This window comes from Apiospora aurea (assembly GCF_038362705.1).
Source record: "Apiospora aurea strain CBS 24483 chromosome Unknown utg000002l_segment0_segment0, whole genome shotgun sequence".
In the NCBI taxonomy this organism is placed as follows: domain Eukaryota; kingdom Fungi; phylum Ascomycota; class Sordariomycetes; order Amphisphaeriales; family Apiosporaceae; genus Apiospora; species Apiospora aurea.
This window is the reverse complement of record NW_027117389.1, coordinates 685,628-700,554: the sequence shown is the minus strand read 5'-3', so window position 1 is coordinate 700,554 and position 14,927 is coordinate 685,628. Positions and strand designations below refer to the sequence as shown.

Genomic DNA, 14,927 nt, shown 5'->3' with positions numbered 1-14,927 from the left:
AAGCATGATATCGATTTGAATTCATGGATGGATGTCTACTCTTGATATCTATATTCCAAAGATAATTATATACCGAGGAGCCTAGGATTCTATTCTCCCCCGTTTTAATGACCTCGAGTTACCAAGAACCATATAATGATCACGATTGATTGGCCAAGTTGATCAAATCGGCGCTCCTTAACCTCTGCTCAGATACAAGGATTTCACGCGGAAACCAGTCTAGTAGTCGTCCAGCTGGCCATCCTGGGCCCCCAGCCATATCATCATCCTCTCGAGCACTCATGATGATACCGAGGGCGGTTCCGGCAAGCCACGCCCAGACCATACCTTCGCCGGAGAAACCCGCTGCAATCCATTCACCGCTCGGCTTTTCGTCTGGGCCCGACATAACCGCATCCGGAGGCGTCCTACCCGTGAGGCTATTGCCGAGTTTCCCAACGAAGGGGATCAAGTCGCCTGTGAATCCCAGCGTCCCCGACCATACCTGCTTGAATTCGGCGCCTCCACCCCAGTTGGGCGAGAAGACGGCGGGGAAGATGCCAGCAATATGGGCCAGCGTCAACCCATCCAGAGACGCCCCGTCGTCCGACAGGCCGATCATATCGATGCCTTGCTTGGATGAGCGGACAAAGCCGCCACCTAACAACAGGTCTCCTTGACTCTGTCGCGCACTGCCCGCATCGGGCTCGGGCGGCCGCTGTGTAACGTAGTCGAACCCATTCTCGTACACAACACCCCACGAACGATGGGTTCCGTGATCTTGGGAGAAGAGACGTCCAGGCTTCTGGGCCGACATGTGAGCTTGTGCCGGGGTAATCTTACGGCGCAGGCCCGGGACAAGATGGGATGCATGGCCGTTGGTGGCGTGAACGACATTACGCGCAAATACAGTGCCTCGGGGTGTTTGGATCGCATAAGGGTAGCCTTTCGGTGCCCTTGGGTCGTCGGCCAGGATGGCCTCGACGGGAGTGTGTGTCTCAATGGAAAGGGCATCGGGAAACTCGGCCAAAAGCTGGTGCCAGAGGGTGGTCACAAAGCGATAGGCCCAAATGGCTCCCGCTTTGTACGAGATAGCCCCAGCCACAGTTTCGCCGGTGCCAAATTTCTGTCATGCAGCGGTCAGCCATGTGTTTGAAGTGTCTTGTTAGACTTGCGTCAACCCACCTCCTGGGCCTCCTTGCGCTGCCATGTTCTCGTCGCATCTTCGGGGAGGTTGGCCTTTGTCTCCTCGACATGTCTGACAGCCTTCTCGAATGAAGTCTTGTCAAGGAACAAATCCACAGTCTCAACCTGTCTTGCTTCGGCGGCATCGATTCCTCGAGCCTTGCAAAGATCGACCAGGACATCAAGATGTTGCAGCTGAAACCGGGTCAATGCCACGGCCCGGTCTGGGGGCATGGTTTTGGCAAAGCGCGGATAAACATCGTAAACAGACGCCTTGATGTGGCCACCGTTGCGGGCTGTGGCACCACTGCATATGTCTCTGGCCTCGAGTACGACGACACTATCAAATCTAGCCCCTGCAGAGCTGTCCTTTGCGCCCAAAGCCAAGAGGCAATGGGCCACGGCAGCGCCGCTGATACCTGAGCCTATGATGGCAACATCTGCTTGACTCGGGAGCTCCGCTGACTGATGCTTCACCAATTCGGGATATGGCGGATCCTGTGTCCAGTATGGCGTCGAGGGGTTGGAGACTGGCAGCCCCGGCGAGAGCGAGGCACGGGCGACAGCCGCTTGGAAGTCTTTCCACTGGTCCTGCAATAGGGTGATGGCCGAGAACAGGCTCCTGGCGTGGTCTTGGACGACGGAGATGATAGCGCCCATCCTCAGTAGTGTCAAACAGACATGTTCCCCGGCGGCTGGTGAGTGCTTGCAGTTCGTAACGGAAGAGGATTAGAATCGAGGTGGAGCCTTGCCATGCCCTCTAAATCCCCCGCATTGGTTTCCCGGTTTTACAGTGGGACAATGCGCAACAAAAAGTCATGTCCCCAGTGATTGTAAAAAGACAGACAGAAAAAAAAGGAAAAGAAAAAAAAAGAGGGAAAACACCATTCTTGCGCCTGAAACGGATCAAGACTCGCACTTGAGCTTGTCTGAGATCGATAAGTGGTGAGGTCGCGTGTACGGAAGTCAGGTACGCGGGAACACAGAAGGATCTTCAAGTACATGTCAATTGACAACGAGTTAATAAGTCGTACAACATGGCCTTTCGACACTCCATCACTAGCCTGCTCACATCGACACCATCGGCCTCTGACACCAGTTGTGTCCGCTCGAAGATAGCTAGGACATATGACAGATGTCGAGAGGGTAGCAGTGGTCGACCATGCGAGTAAAGGTGGGCAGTGTGACATATTATATACATAGTCCTCCAGCAAAAGGACTATCGTGTTGGTGTTAGGTATGCTGAACCAGGAGATGGGAGATGGGAGACTGCAGCGGTCAGGTTGGTGGCATTTCTACCTCCCAGGAAACCGTCTTTCGAAAAAGCGAGTCCTTGACTGCGTGCCCTATTAGTGAGACATGCGATGATGGGAACAGATTGCATGGTAAAGGCACATCAACAGGCAGATCTATTGAAGATAGCCCGCATATTGAACCCGTAGCCCTGCACAAGTCACTTGATGGTCCATAATGGGATACATCAGGTCTGGTTGGAATGGACACCCAGCTGCCACTGATGGGCCCCCATTGAGCCGGCTGACTTTGCCATCTTCACAGACGGTGTAGATAAGTCTCGGACAGGACTCAACTGCATCTCGGAGCTATGCCGGCAACCCGAGACACCATGTTTTACACTCCGGCAAGGGAGTGGAGTGACTGATCTTGTCTATCCGGCTTCCGGGCCCGGATCGTACAGGAAATGATTGACTGGTTAGTGATTCCACAGTCTGTCAACACTCCATTGATTCCGCTGGGCCCGCCCGTGTCACTCTTAATCTGCGATGTTGTCGATGGAAATAGGGCGATAACTTCTCCTGCACCAGGTGTTGACTCCGGGAAATTGAAAGAGGAGTTTGAATCTGCAAACCTCCGAGCTCTGACTGCTAGGCAAATAGGTTCCAACGCTCCAAGTGCCTAGGACTGCCCTATGGACACCTATGCACCCCAGTCTGCCAGTGAATCCGGCGATCCATAGCGCTCGGCTTGGCGGAATGGCAGCTGAAGGCGGGGCAAGTTCTAGTGTCATTCGATCCCCAGGCCGACCCACATCCGTACGTTCGTTGCCAATGAGCATCCAATCCCACTTCCCTTGCCTCCCAATCTCAATTGATCAAAACAAAAATCCTTTGCGAATCTGGGATCTCAGCAAGACAACAAAGCTGCAAAGACGGGCATGATCATTGTCTCTATATACTTATGAACGCATTGCTCGCCCTTCCATGGTAACACCTTCCACGAGACCGCACTTCCCCGAAAGAGGATTCGGGCGCCATGGAGCTAATCCCCTACACCTCGAGAGAAGGCCGTGAAATCGTTCTGTACGTCATTCCTAGTCGCGATCCCATCTCGCCGTCTCTCCATAACGCATCCCGGCTCCTCCAAGCAATACCCTAACTCCCCGCCGCTTGATACAAATTCATCCCACACCAAATGCACTCTATGGCTGACTCTAGTCTCTGTCTTCCTCCTTAGACGTCACCACGATGCCCTCGTGGTGCGCGATCCGTCATCGCAGCGACTCGAGATCCGCGGCCTCTCTTTGACGGAATGCCCCACATGCCACCAGTCGCTGCGACCTCGCTCGCCTTCGCCCGAGCGACGCTACGACAACATCCCTTCGAGCCGCGACAAGACCTATGTCGACCCCAATTACTTTCGCATGCTCCAGGCCGGCCACAATGAGGATAATATCAACTCGCGCGCTGCCCCTCCCAGTCCCATACGACGGCTGACCCAGCCCGCCTTGCCCATTGCCTCGCCCGCCGTCCAAGAAGCCGAGTTCGTGTCCAGCACCCCCCATCCCGCCGCAAGGAGGACGCATAAGGCGAGATGCGTTCAGTCCTCAATACTTCAAGACCTTCTTTGTCGAGGAGCGGGAACTGGGCCGAGGCGGGAAGGGGGTCGTCCTTCTAGTCCGTCACGAGATTGATGGATGCCACCTTGGCCACTTCGCCTGCAAGCGAGTGCCCGTCGGGGACGACCATGCCTGGTTGGAAAAGGTGTTGATTGAAGTCGAGCTGCTTGCCAAGCTGTCGCATCCCAACCTCGTCTCGTACCGACATGTTTGGCTGGAGGATGTGAAGCTGCACCGCTTTGGACCCAGCGTCGCATGTGCCTTTATCCTTCAGCAATACTGCAACAGCGGCGACCTATTGCGCTATATAGTGGGCGACCAACCCAAAGAGACCACCAAAGAACAACTCAAGGCGCAGATGCGGCGGCGCTCGAAGAGCCATTCCGAGAAACCCGTGCTTGTGAACCAGCAGCGCCGCCTGTCCTTTGAAGAGATCTACTCGCTGTTTCGAGACATCGTTTCGGGGCTTGCCTATTTACACGCTGCCAACTACATCCACCGTGACCTGAAACCGAGCAACTGCCTTTTACATCGCGAGAACGGCAAACTCACATGTCTAATCAGTGATTTCGGAGAGGTTCAGCCAGAGAATGCGACAAGGAAGTCTACAGGCACAACAGGCACGATCTCGTATTGCGCCCCTGAAGTTCTCATACAGGATGCTGCTGGGCGTTTCGGCAACTTCACCACCAAGTCGGATGTCTTCTCGCTAGGCATGATCCTCTATTTTCTATGTTTTAACCGGTTGCCTTATATCAATGCAAACACGGTTCAAGAAGAGCTCGAAGATATCGACCAGCTGCGGGCAGAAATATCCCACTGGAAGGGGTTTCAGGACGAGAGACGCGAGCGCCCAGACCTGCCCCCCGAAGCTTTACCATCTACTTAAGAGGATGCTAGCCCTGAACCCGACTGATCGCCCCAGCGCAACTGAAGTCCTCACGGCCATGAATCACGAGTCCAACTCGTCTGTTCCGCGGAGAGAGCCCAGAAGTTCTAGTCCTCCGGTGGGTTTGGAGGGCCGTCGGATTCATAGTCTGGACTCCCCCATGCCAGGAACGCCTGTGCCTGACCCAAATAAACAGCGGTTCAGAGATACGGTGGCTGAGCATAGTATAGAAACGCCCGAATCCCCCATGTCTATATCCAGCCTCCCGGATCACAGCTCGCCATCTGGTCACGACGGCACGCATAAGAATATGCCACCGACGACTCCCCGACGTCGATCACATGCTCTCATTGTGCCACGCACTGGAAATGGCTTCGCCCACCAGCCTTCTGAAGATGAGGGCTTGGAAGAACGTCTTCACCCGCAGCCGTCCCCGCCGCTACTTATGGCACCGCCAACAACCGTTCTGGAAGACATCAGGCATAGGGGAATTTTGTTACAACATCGGGCGTGGTACATCTACCATCAAAATGTGGACACCGCCTTGTTCCTGGTGCGGTTTGCGCTGTTCGTGGTGAAGATGTACTCTTTTTCCCAACTCTGCTGGCCGTATATGGCAAAACCGAGCGTTGGCCTTCCGCTCGTCAGTCTGGCTGCTTTGGACCTCGGCCTGCCTCAGAGACAAGAGCTCATCAGATGGCGGTCGCAGTCGTTGGGCTACCGGGCTGGAGGCCTGGGACGGCTGAACAGCGGCTGGAGTGTTACTTCGCTTCTTTTGGTTGTTCACTTTGCAGTGCTGGCGTCGATTCAACAATGGGGTTCAGTGTGCGCTGGTCTGTCTGGGGACTACAAGGGCTACTGGTGACGAAGCCTCTGTGACCCCACAAGGCGTGGATGGAGTCATGCATTCCTTAGTATTTCGATATAGAGAGGGTTTGTACTTTGGCACTGGTGTTTGGCGTTTCATGAAATTGGAAGGTTGAATTTCGAACTATTCGATGGCCTTGAAGGCAGTGGGTCTGTACCCTACCAAAAAGCACGGGGCATACATCACCATCGGCCGGAAGCGAGCGTGTGTAATCTGCAAGGCCATTTCGTTATTAAGGACGGGCCTTAGGCCCAAACGGAGGGTTTGAAGGGGCGAGCGAGGTTGATGGGTGAGCGTGCACTAACAATAGGGACGTACCTATTACAATGAATTCTAATTTCGGTTTGAAGTCTGTCATGGGTTCCTTCCGCGAGGGCAAGGCCCCGATGTGGTCACAGGCATCTCTGGCAATGTAGAGCAAGCTAACGAAACAAAAACACCAATTGAGCCTCGGTCGTCACTTGACCTGTTATGCGAGGTTCAGGTACCAGTTGGTTGCAAGCGCTCATCTGTTTTGGTCATCTGATTTCCGGTGAAGAGACATCAGCTAGTGTAGCGAGGCTGCTCAAATGAGACCAAAACAACTCGGTTGCCAGCAGTTGCTATCTTCCAACTTCGGCTTGGACTCTAATCGGATTAACCCTGTGTAGCTCCATTGTCACGGGGAAGCGGCGGGCGGTTATCAACGGGGGGCCCTATCGGCCCAGGAAACCGCACCCTGATTGGCTGCTACATGCTCTGCCAGTGCCGTACCCAGTGGCTAAGACAGTTGCTAAGGCAGGTGGATTGCGGGGGAATTGGGGTCTGCAGACTGCAGTGGGCAGCTACCCCAAAACCGTCCGCGCTTACCTCAAGTCAGGAAGATGTAGCTGCAAGCCTATGCCTGTCTCGCAGTTGATGGACCATGGCGGAATCTTCTCACATTGATCCTCGGCCTACATTCTTGTATTCACTGTTCTTGGCCGAGGGCAAATGCTCAACCTCGAATTGCTTTCTCTCAAACACCGTCTATTCTGATTCCATATCCATCTCGCCAGCAACTTTCACCTCCCGACTCCTCTACATGTCGAAGACGGCTCATCAACCATGGTCTTCCCCCTAGATTATCTCCAGCACCGGTTGGATTGGTATGTGTTCTTGTCCCAGCTCCGACGTTGCCGGCCTCTAACCTACTGCCACCTATATGCAGTCGCTTCAAGCAGAATGAACGTGCTCAACGCATACGCGACTTGACTGAATGCCATGGACCTTTTACCAAGTTTGACAGCGAGGTCATCGACATGCCAATTCAAGAACTTGTAGGACGCATCGGGGACAGATCTATCCAAGCCAAGGATGTTCTGCACACCTACGGCAAAGTTGCCCTCAGGGCCCACGAGAAGACAAACTGTCTCACAGAGATCATGATCTCGGAAGCCGTGACTCGGCTCGACCGCATTCGTGGCCGTCCTAGCGGCGGTCTCTTGAACGGTATTCCCATCAGCTTGAAAGACAGCATCGACGTGGGAGGATTCGACACCACGGTCGGCTACAGCAGCTTCGTCGGCAACAAGCAGCCGCTTGATCAGGACGGACCTATGGTCACTATGCTCAAAGATATGGGCGCCATCCCTTATGTCAAGACTAATCTGCCTACGACCCTGCTGAGTTTCGAGTCCGCCAACGATGTCTGGGGCCGGTGCACCAACCCCCACAACAGCGACTACTCACCGGGCGGCTCCACCGGAGGCGAAGCAGCACTGCTGGCTCTCGGAGGCAGGATCGGCATTGGAAGTGATGTGGCTGGGAGTGTACGAGTGCCTGCACATTTCTCCGGCATCTACAGTCTTCGTTGCTCCACGGGCCGGTGGCCTAAAGCGGGGGTAAAGACTTCGATGCCGGGCCAGGAAGGGGTACCCAGCGTCTTCAGCCCGATGGCCCGGACTCTGGACGACCTGAGGTACTTTGTATGGGCCGTCATAGCGATGAAGCCGTGGATTTACGATCCTACCACCATCTGCAAGCCCTGGGCCCACAACTACGAGAAAATGCTGGAAAAAAAGGCCAAATTTCGGGTGGGTGTAATGCGAACCGACGGCGTCGTTGATCCTAGTCCAGCTTGCCGTCGAGCCTTGGAGCAAGTGGAGGCTGCACTGAAGCAAGCCGGGTACGAGATTGTCGAGATAGACCCTCCATCTCCGTACGAGGGCCTGGTCCTGGGATCCCAACTTCTCACCGCCGATGGCTGCCAAATGTTCTCGAGCTTCTTCCGCACCGGCGAACAGAATGATCCGGGCGCCGCGCAGATGCGTTTCTTGATGAGCATTCCGTGGCCGCTCAAGTACATGTACTACTTGTGGGTTAGGTTCATCCGCAGAGACGATGTCTGGGCCGGCCTAGTGAAGAACTGGCATCCCAAGAGTGCCTACGAGAATTGGCAACTCGTCGCCAAGCGGGAGGCATACCGAGCCAAATGGTTCGACTGGTGGCACAAGTCGCGCTGTGACTTTTTGATCACCCCGCCTAATGCGACGCCTGCCGTACCGCATGGTGCTATGAAGGATGCAGTGAGCAGCTGTGGCTACACATTCTTGTTCAATGTTGTAAGTCTCCCTTCCTTCCATCTGAACTTGGCTGGATCTAGCTCTGACCGTCGCGAAACAGCTGGACTACACCGCCGGCATCATCCCCGTCACACGCGTCGACAAGGATCTCGATCAGCTTCCGCCTACGTTCAACATCAACAAGCTCAACGGAGTAGCCCAGGGTGCTTATAAGCACTACGACGCCACAGCCATGCATGGTCTACCCGTGGGCGTTCAGATCGTGGGGCGACGTATGGAAGAGGAGATGGTGTTGGTGTACATGAACAAGGTCGAGGAAGCTTTAGGTACGGCCAAGTACCAACCAATTCCCCTTAGCGAAGTGGATAAGTAAGTCGGCCTCATCGTGGACGAGCACGATACATAGGCATATAAGGACGATGACAGCAATGTGTGGTTACCACAGCAAAGTATTGATTCAAGGCCTATTCGCCAGCAATCACTTTGGAGCCACTGGGTTTCTTTTTTAACATCTTATTCAGTTGAAATTATGACTCTAGACCCTTTGGCTGTTCCGTACTATCTCTCGAGGTTTCAATGGTGACGGTCGTGAGAATTTGCATCTCGGAAACCTCGCGACTGCCTCCTCCCCCTTTCACTCGGGCCCGTCGTCTGTCGGTTCAGGCTGTTCTGCGAGCCGTCATCAATTCCCAACCCGGCTCCTCCCCAAGGCCGGACCTGGGCCGTCGTCTGGTTGCGCCATAGTGTCTGGCCGTCACCGTCGCCGCCACCGTCACCGCCACCACCACCACCAAAGAATCGCTGGGCCCAAGATCCCCTACGCCTTCCGCCGCTGCCGATCCCGCCGCCGCGGCCGTCCCCAACGATGGGCCCGTTGCCGCCCTGAATCCAGACCATGTTGCCGTAGGTGCGCTCCTTGGGCGTGCGCATGAAACGGTCGAGCCCGAGTTCCTCCTGCTCCTTCTCGTCCATGAAGAGGATGCAGACGGACCACAGCGCCACGTTCAAGAAGCCATGCGCGGCCGAGAGGACGCCGGCGAAGAGGTAGAATTTCATGCTGACGTCGTAGCCGGCCATGGTGAGCATGCGGCCGGTGGCGAGGGGACCGGTCACGAGCAGGTAGATGAAGGGGTACACCAAGAAGGCGGGGTGATGGCCCGAGGGGACGGGGCGGGGCCTTTTGCCTCGGTGAGGTCGGGAGGGGCGTCGTTGCTGGTATGGGGACTGGGAGAGCTGGGAGCGTTGGGAGCGCTGGTCGGAGGACTCGAGGTCGGATTCGGGCATGTGGCGCCAGGAGAGGCGCTTGCGGCGGAGCATGGTGACGAAGGTGGCGCCGTAGATGAGGATGGTGAGGCCGACGCTGAGGAAGATCCAGAAGTAGCCGAGCCAGAAGCGCTGTCCACGGAAGGTGGGGCTTATCCAGCACTGTTTTCCATGTCAGTCAGGGCCATGATGATGGTGCGTTGATGAAGTGGAAGAAACTTACCCAGCCATTGGACCAGGTGAACCAGCCACCCCCTCCCCGGCCGTTATGCGTGATGGCGACGCCCGCGCCCCCGATAACATACGTGAAGATCCACACGGCGGCGATGGAGGCATAGAGGGCCCGGGGCGAGGCGCGGTAGCCGCGCACGACGGTCAGGTAGGTGAGGCCAGACGCGAAGACGAGGCAGGCGCTCGCGGCCAGCTTGCCCGTCATGGCGAGCCAGCCCTGCAGCCAGCAGGTGACGGAGTTGCTGTAGGTGGCGTCGTAACGGAGCCAGGAGGCGCTCAGGAGGAAGGAGGCGGCCTGGATGATGTCGGCCAGGAGCAGGTTGTAGATGAGCAGGAGGAAGGGGTTGGTGGCGACCTCGGCGGCGAGCGAGGAGGCCGTGGTGGCCGTGGTCTTGGTCGAGAAGCCCGAGGCGTGCCGCCTGTGGCCGAACTTGAGGGGGTGGTGCGATCGCCGCTTGCCCTTGCCGTCGCGGTCGGCGGAGGCGGCGGCGTCGAGGTGCTGCTGGTACTGGTTGTGGTAGTCCGAAAAGGAGGGGCAGGGCGAGGGAGACCGGGACCGGGACCGGGACCGGGACTGCGTGCGCGTCTCCGTCTGGGTCAGGGTCTGGGCCTGGGAATCGCGCGGGGGATGGAACCCGACGTAGTGAGCGGCGGCCGAGGGCGAGTTGAGCTGCGGCAGGCCCAGGGTGTAGTCCGGGATGTCGGACTGCGTGGGGCGACGGCCGCCGGTGCCGGTGCCGCCGCCGCCATTACTGCTGCAGTGGGACTCGAGGGCGCTGAGGGAGCGGCGCCGCTGCTTCTGGTACTTGAAGAAGTAGTGCCAGCGCAGGAGGCGGTAGCTGATGTAGGCGAACAGGCCGGTGGCGCTGACGAGCGAGAGGAAGCCGAAGAAGGCGATGGCGATGAGGCCGGACCGGAGGTAGGCGGGCAGGCCGTGGATGTCTCCCTGGTGGCCCGAGGGGCCGACCATGCCGTCATCTTCGCTGGGGCCGACGACGGGGCCGCCGCCGCCCAGGACGAAGTGGCGGGGTGAGATGGAGTCTTGCAGTGTCATTGGATCATGACACTGGCTCAACTACCCTCTCTCTGACTACTTGCGTGCTGCTGCGGTGTTGTTGACGACAGGCCCCAAGCTGGCGCGCCAAGGAGCAGGGGAAAGGGGGACGGGGGGCGGGGGACGAGGGAATATCGGAGAAAGGGCAGCATGTGTTAAGAACGTGCGCGGCGGGGGTGGGAGTTGAAGGGGTTCTTAACGTGGTAGTTGCCCTTCTTTCTTCTTCCTTTCTTATTCTCCTGGAAAGGTCTAACAGGGAAGGGCGCAGGGAGAAGGGATGTAGAAGTGATTGGTATTGATGAAGTCCGTAGGTAAGGTGGGTATGGAAGGAGGCGAAGAAGGATGGCAACCAGCAATGGGGAGTGGCAGTTCCATGTCTGGGGAGGCCGACCATATCTGAGGTAAGGCAGACAGGTGGCCCTCGACACCCGATTTGTCCTTTGTCGCTGGAAGCCGCCGTTCAACCTAAGCTGGCGGTGGTGTATTCATTCCGGTGGGAGAGGTTGCAGTGTTCCAGCTTGGGCCGGGGCGCTACTTATCTCGATGGGCCTCTTCTTTCCCTCTTGCCTTTGCCTTATCTACTGCTGCAGCCACACGAGGATTGAGTAAAGGTCGTTTTCATCAGCCATCACTCACTCACTCCCTCGCTCACTCGCTCGCTCGCTCGTCTCGGCCCGCGCTGGCTGTGGGGGTGAGGCAAACTGCTGCCAAGAAAAGCTGCGTTGCCGCTGGTGACTCAAGGGCGCGGGAGAGAAAGAGACTGGCGTTTTTTTTTTTTTCTTCCGGGTCAAGTGCGAACTCTAATGGAACGGATTGCCCTATGCTGACTATGCCTTTGGCTTGATGAGCTATTGTGGGATGATTGTTCGGTTCTCGACCCCCGGGCACTGACGAGAGGGTGAGGTCTGGGGTAGGTCATCGCCAAGAGCCCCCCTGACTCGACGGGCATCAAAGATTCAAAGCAAGGCGCCCCCAAGGCTCCCGGCTTCCCGGACGATCCTTTTAGCGTCCACTTCTTCCACCCATATCCAACGTTCAGCTTTCTGCTGCCCGGCTATTCCAGCCCCCCTCAACGCCGCCGCCCATTGGGGTCTAGCCTGGCAGGCCGGGAGCAAAGTCTGGTTACAGATAGCCGCCTGCGCGCGCTTATGTTACTGCGAAAGTGGTGAGAATGGTGGGTGTCCGCGGAGGCTTGCCAAGCCCACACGCCCTCTTGAATTAAGGTTCGACGATGATCGCATTCGATCCACGATCCGGGGAAGGAAGGGACAACAAACTGGTCAAGATGGGCGGGACGAGGGCCCAGCTGAGTCGCGTTCTCGAACCCCAATCGACGGGGTTTTCCGATTCAAGCTGTCAGGCCCAAGCTGCCTTTTTTCTTTCTCTCTCTCTCTCTCTCTCTCTTTTTCCCAGCTTTCCCTGCCTGGCTAACCTCGAACTGGTAGGGGCTGACAGGCAGGCTGGACTGGGCTGGGCTGGCTGATAACCTGTCCAGGGAAACGAGTACGTCGCCACTGGGGACGGGACCGACTGCACGTTACTTCAATGATATATCTACCCGACGCCCATTGTGCGTCATTCGGCAGCGAGACACGGGATCTCCTTCTGGCTGGTTTCGCCTACGGTTCCTATGGCTATGGTCTTTACTGACGCCAAAGGTCTAAGGGCAATGGACAGCCGACGACGTCGTCTTGTTCCCCCAGCTGACAACCGCATTCTAGGCGGCTGATTAGCGGCGCCCCCACACCCTCGGACCTCTACATAACATCATCCTGCATATGGCGGCCCTCCTGGCCTCCCAGTTCGGACCCCATTCCACCAATCAGCCTGTCTCGCCTGTCCGTCAGTCAAGTCAGCTCACTCACCACTCCAGCTCGGCGCTCCGCTCCCCTGCTAGCTGTGGGCACCACCCGCTAGTCGTCGCCCCGTCTCCCAGCCCGTCGAGCATGTGACCAATCGCCTCTGCCTCCAAGTCTGCTGCTGCATCTCCGTCAAGAGCACCAGCATCACTAACATATGACAGTCGCTGCTGCTGCTTCTGCTGCTGCTTCGGCTGCGAGCTTCCTGGTGCTGTTGCTGATGATGAATGTTCACCCGCCGTGCCAATCGGGAAGTTGTGGTTACTGCCGGTGGTGGTGGTGGTGGTGATGGTGGTGGTGCTCCTGTTGGTGGTCGTCGTCGCCGGCGTCGTTCTAGAACCCGCACCAGAATCAGGACCAGAACCAGAACCAGGGCCGGCGGCGGGAGTAGGACACCGAAGCGCCGGGTTGAGCTTCCGGCCCGCCTGCGTCTCGGCGCGCTGGTGCTGGTGCACGTGCCGCGAGAACTTGTCCAGGCGCTCACGGACCGCGCTCTGCTGGAAGTCGAGGGCCGTCGTCGCCATGCGGTGGTGCTTGAGGGCGGACACCGCGGCGCTTAGCTCAACACGCACGAGCGCCTCGAGACTGCTGGCTTTGGCACTCAGATCACCGGATGTGCTGGCAGTCCATGGCAGGTAAGTACATTTCGCAATCGACTTGTTGCCGGTGAGAGGCACGGCCGAGATGAGGAGGAAGTCACCCGCGCCCAGGTCGCAGATGAAGGAGGCGTCGTCGACGTACTGCAGATGCAAACGGTTGGTTGATAATAGATAAGAGAGGGTCTTCTTCGGCCATGGGCAGTTCATTAAGCGCGTTCCGTCGAGGAACCAAGGCAGCAAGGCTGTAGATGGCAGTCAGTCACGTCAGTGTTCATTGGAAGTTCGAAGTAGAACGAGTAGAAGTCTACGTCGGTCTTACTGGCGACTCTCCAACCCACATCCAGCTGAACCCCCCCACTGCCCCGCCCCCTGCTGGCCAAAGTCCAAGGTTCGCAGCGACGGGCTGGAGATATCGGTCCACGGAAACGCGTCCGCGAGCTCGGTGGCCAAGTTGACGAAGACGAACCGGCCCGAGTCGATCCGGAGGTGGATCCGGAACAGCCCGTTGGCCCCCAGGTCGAAGCTGGGCTTGTCCGCGAACTGCGGCGCCTTGACCAGCCGGCCCGCGGCGTCGTACTGCCACCCGTGGTACTTGCACGCCAGCCGCAGCGAGGACCCGCACGGTTTCCGCGCGACGGCGTAGGCGCGGTGCCGGCACACGTTGTGGAAGGCGCGCAGCGTGCCGTCGGGGCCGCGGATGACGAGGAAGGGGAGGTCGGCGATGGTGTAAGTGCGGTAGGCGCCGGGGGCGGGGAAGTGGGATTCGTGGGCGACCATCATCCAGCGCTGGGGCGTAGTGTGAGCTTGCTTGCATTTCCTCGCTAGCTGAGATACTTGGTACTTTGACTTACTCTGTGTAGGATGGCCCGCTTCTCCAGGTCGTAGGGGATGTGCTCGGCTCGGATAGCGACGCTGGAGGTCCCCTTCTCGGCTGCGTTGAGGCCTGCTCGGATTGACTCCTTTTCTGTTCTAACTTTATGCCATGCTCTATGCATGCGCGTGCTGGCTAGAATCCATGCCGAGCATGCAACACAGGCCAGAACTACTGATAGAACAAGAAGAAGCTGCACTGGTTCATACGCTCGACTGAGGAGCAGGGTAAAATTAGTCGACATTGTATGTAGCCAAAGATGTCCGTACCGCGAGACTAAACGAGGAATGATGAATAATGCTATATTGAAGCCAGTGGAGTGAAGGCTGGGATTGTACGATGTGTCAAATTTCCTTTGGCACTGGAGCATACACCTACTTCAAGAACCTTGATTATTTAGGAAAAGAAGGAAACACTACCAAGGGCTACGAGCGATGACGATCGTGAGCACCAGGGGAGCCGGGGGTGTTTACATAAATCCCATTGGTTCCATCTATGTTCTTATGCATGGGGGCCTGACATATCATTACATGATGTACATCATTCAACCAATAGCTTGTCGTGACGAACATAGTCTAGTTTTAAGAATTACCCCAACGGGCAAACCCACCCAGACTGTCGTGTCATATCATCGAGTACTGTCTGCCGATGCAGAATAGCGCAATGCACCCTCGAGTGGCGCGATTCGTTGTTAGACCTCACGTTCAACATCTTTGGCTATTCTCCGCTTCT

At 57.0% G+C, this 14,927-nt stretch overlaps 6 protein-coding genes across 6 annotated transcripts; 3 read left to right on the top strand and 3 right to left on the bottom strand.

The window, feature by feature from the left end:
• Positions 1-139: 139 nt before the first annotated feature.
• On the bottom strand, positions 140-1,824 carry PG986_002616 (uncharacterized protein; the record flags this gene model as incomplete). Its single annotated transcript, XM_066838838.1, has 2 exons — positions 140-1,105; positions 1,165-1,824. The coding sequence occupies 2 exons, from the start codon at positions 1,822-1,824 to the stop codon at positions 140-142; spliced, it is 1,626 nt and encodes a 541-aa protein (XP_066703902.1).
• Positions 1,825-3,435: 1,611 nt separating this feature from the next.
• Positions 3,436-4,907, top strand: PG986_002615 (calcium-dependent protein kinase; the record flags this gene model as incomplete). The annotated part of the gene is made up of 3 exons (XM_066838837.1): positions 3,436-3,482; positions 3,637-3,942; positions 4,004-4,907. The coding sequence occupies 3 exons, from the start codon at positions 3,436-3,438 to the stop codon at positions 4,905-4,907; spliced, it is 1,257 nt and encodes a 418-aa protein (XP_066703901.1).
• A 58-nt stretch (positions 4,908-4,965) lies between these two features.
• Positions 4,966-5,772, top strand: PG986_002614 (uncharacterized protein; the record flags this gene model as incomplete). The annotated part of the gene is made up of 1 exon (XM_066838836.1): positions 4,966-5,772. One exon carries the CDS (start codon positions 4,966-4,968, stop codon positions 5,770-5,772), a length of 807 nt encoding a protein of 268 aa, XP_066703900.1.
• A 1,089-nt stretch (positions 5,773-6,861) lies between these two features.
• Positions 6,862-8,691, top strand: PG986_002613 (amidase signature enzyme; the record flags this gene model as incomplete). The annotated part of the gene is made up of 3 exons (XM_066838835.1): positions 6,862-6,893; positions 6,965-8,357; positions 8,419-8,691. The coding sequence occupies 3 exons, from the start codon at positions 6,862-6,864 to the stop codon at positions 8,689-8,691; spliced, it is 1,698 nt and encodes a 565-aa protein (XP_066703899.1).
• Positions 8,692-8,891: 200 nt separating this feature from the next.
• PG986_002612 (uncharacterized protein) lies at positions 8,892-10,866 on the bottom strand (the record flags this gene model as incomplete). The annotated part of the gene is made up of 2 exons (XM_066838834.1): positions 8,892-9,743; positions 9,805-10,866. 2 exons carry the CDS (start codon positions 10,864-10,866, stop codon positions 8,892-8,894), a joined length of 1,914 nt encoding a protein of 637 aa, XP_066703898.1.
• A 1,861-nt stretch (positions 10,867-12,727) lies between these two features.
• PG986_002611 (uncharacterized protein) lies at positions 12,728-14,439 on the bottom strand (the record flags this gene model as incomplete). The annotated part of the gene is made up of 3 exons (XM_066838833.1): positions 12,728-13,566; positions 13,663-14,110; positions 14,176-14,439. 3 exons carry the CDS (start codon positions 14,437-14,439, stop codon positions 12,728-12,730), a joined length of 1,551 nt encoding a protein of 516 aa, XP_066703897.1.
• Between the last annotated feature and the right edge of the window lie 488 nt (positions 14,440-14,927).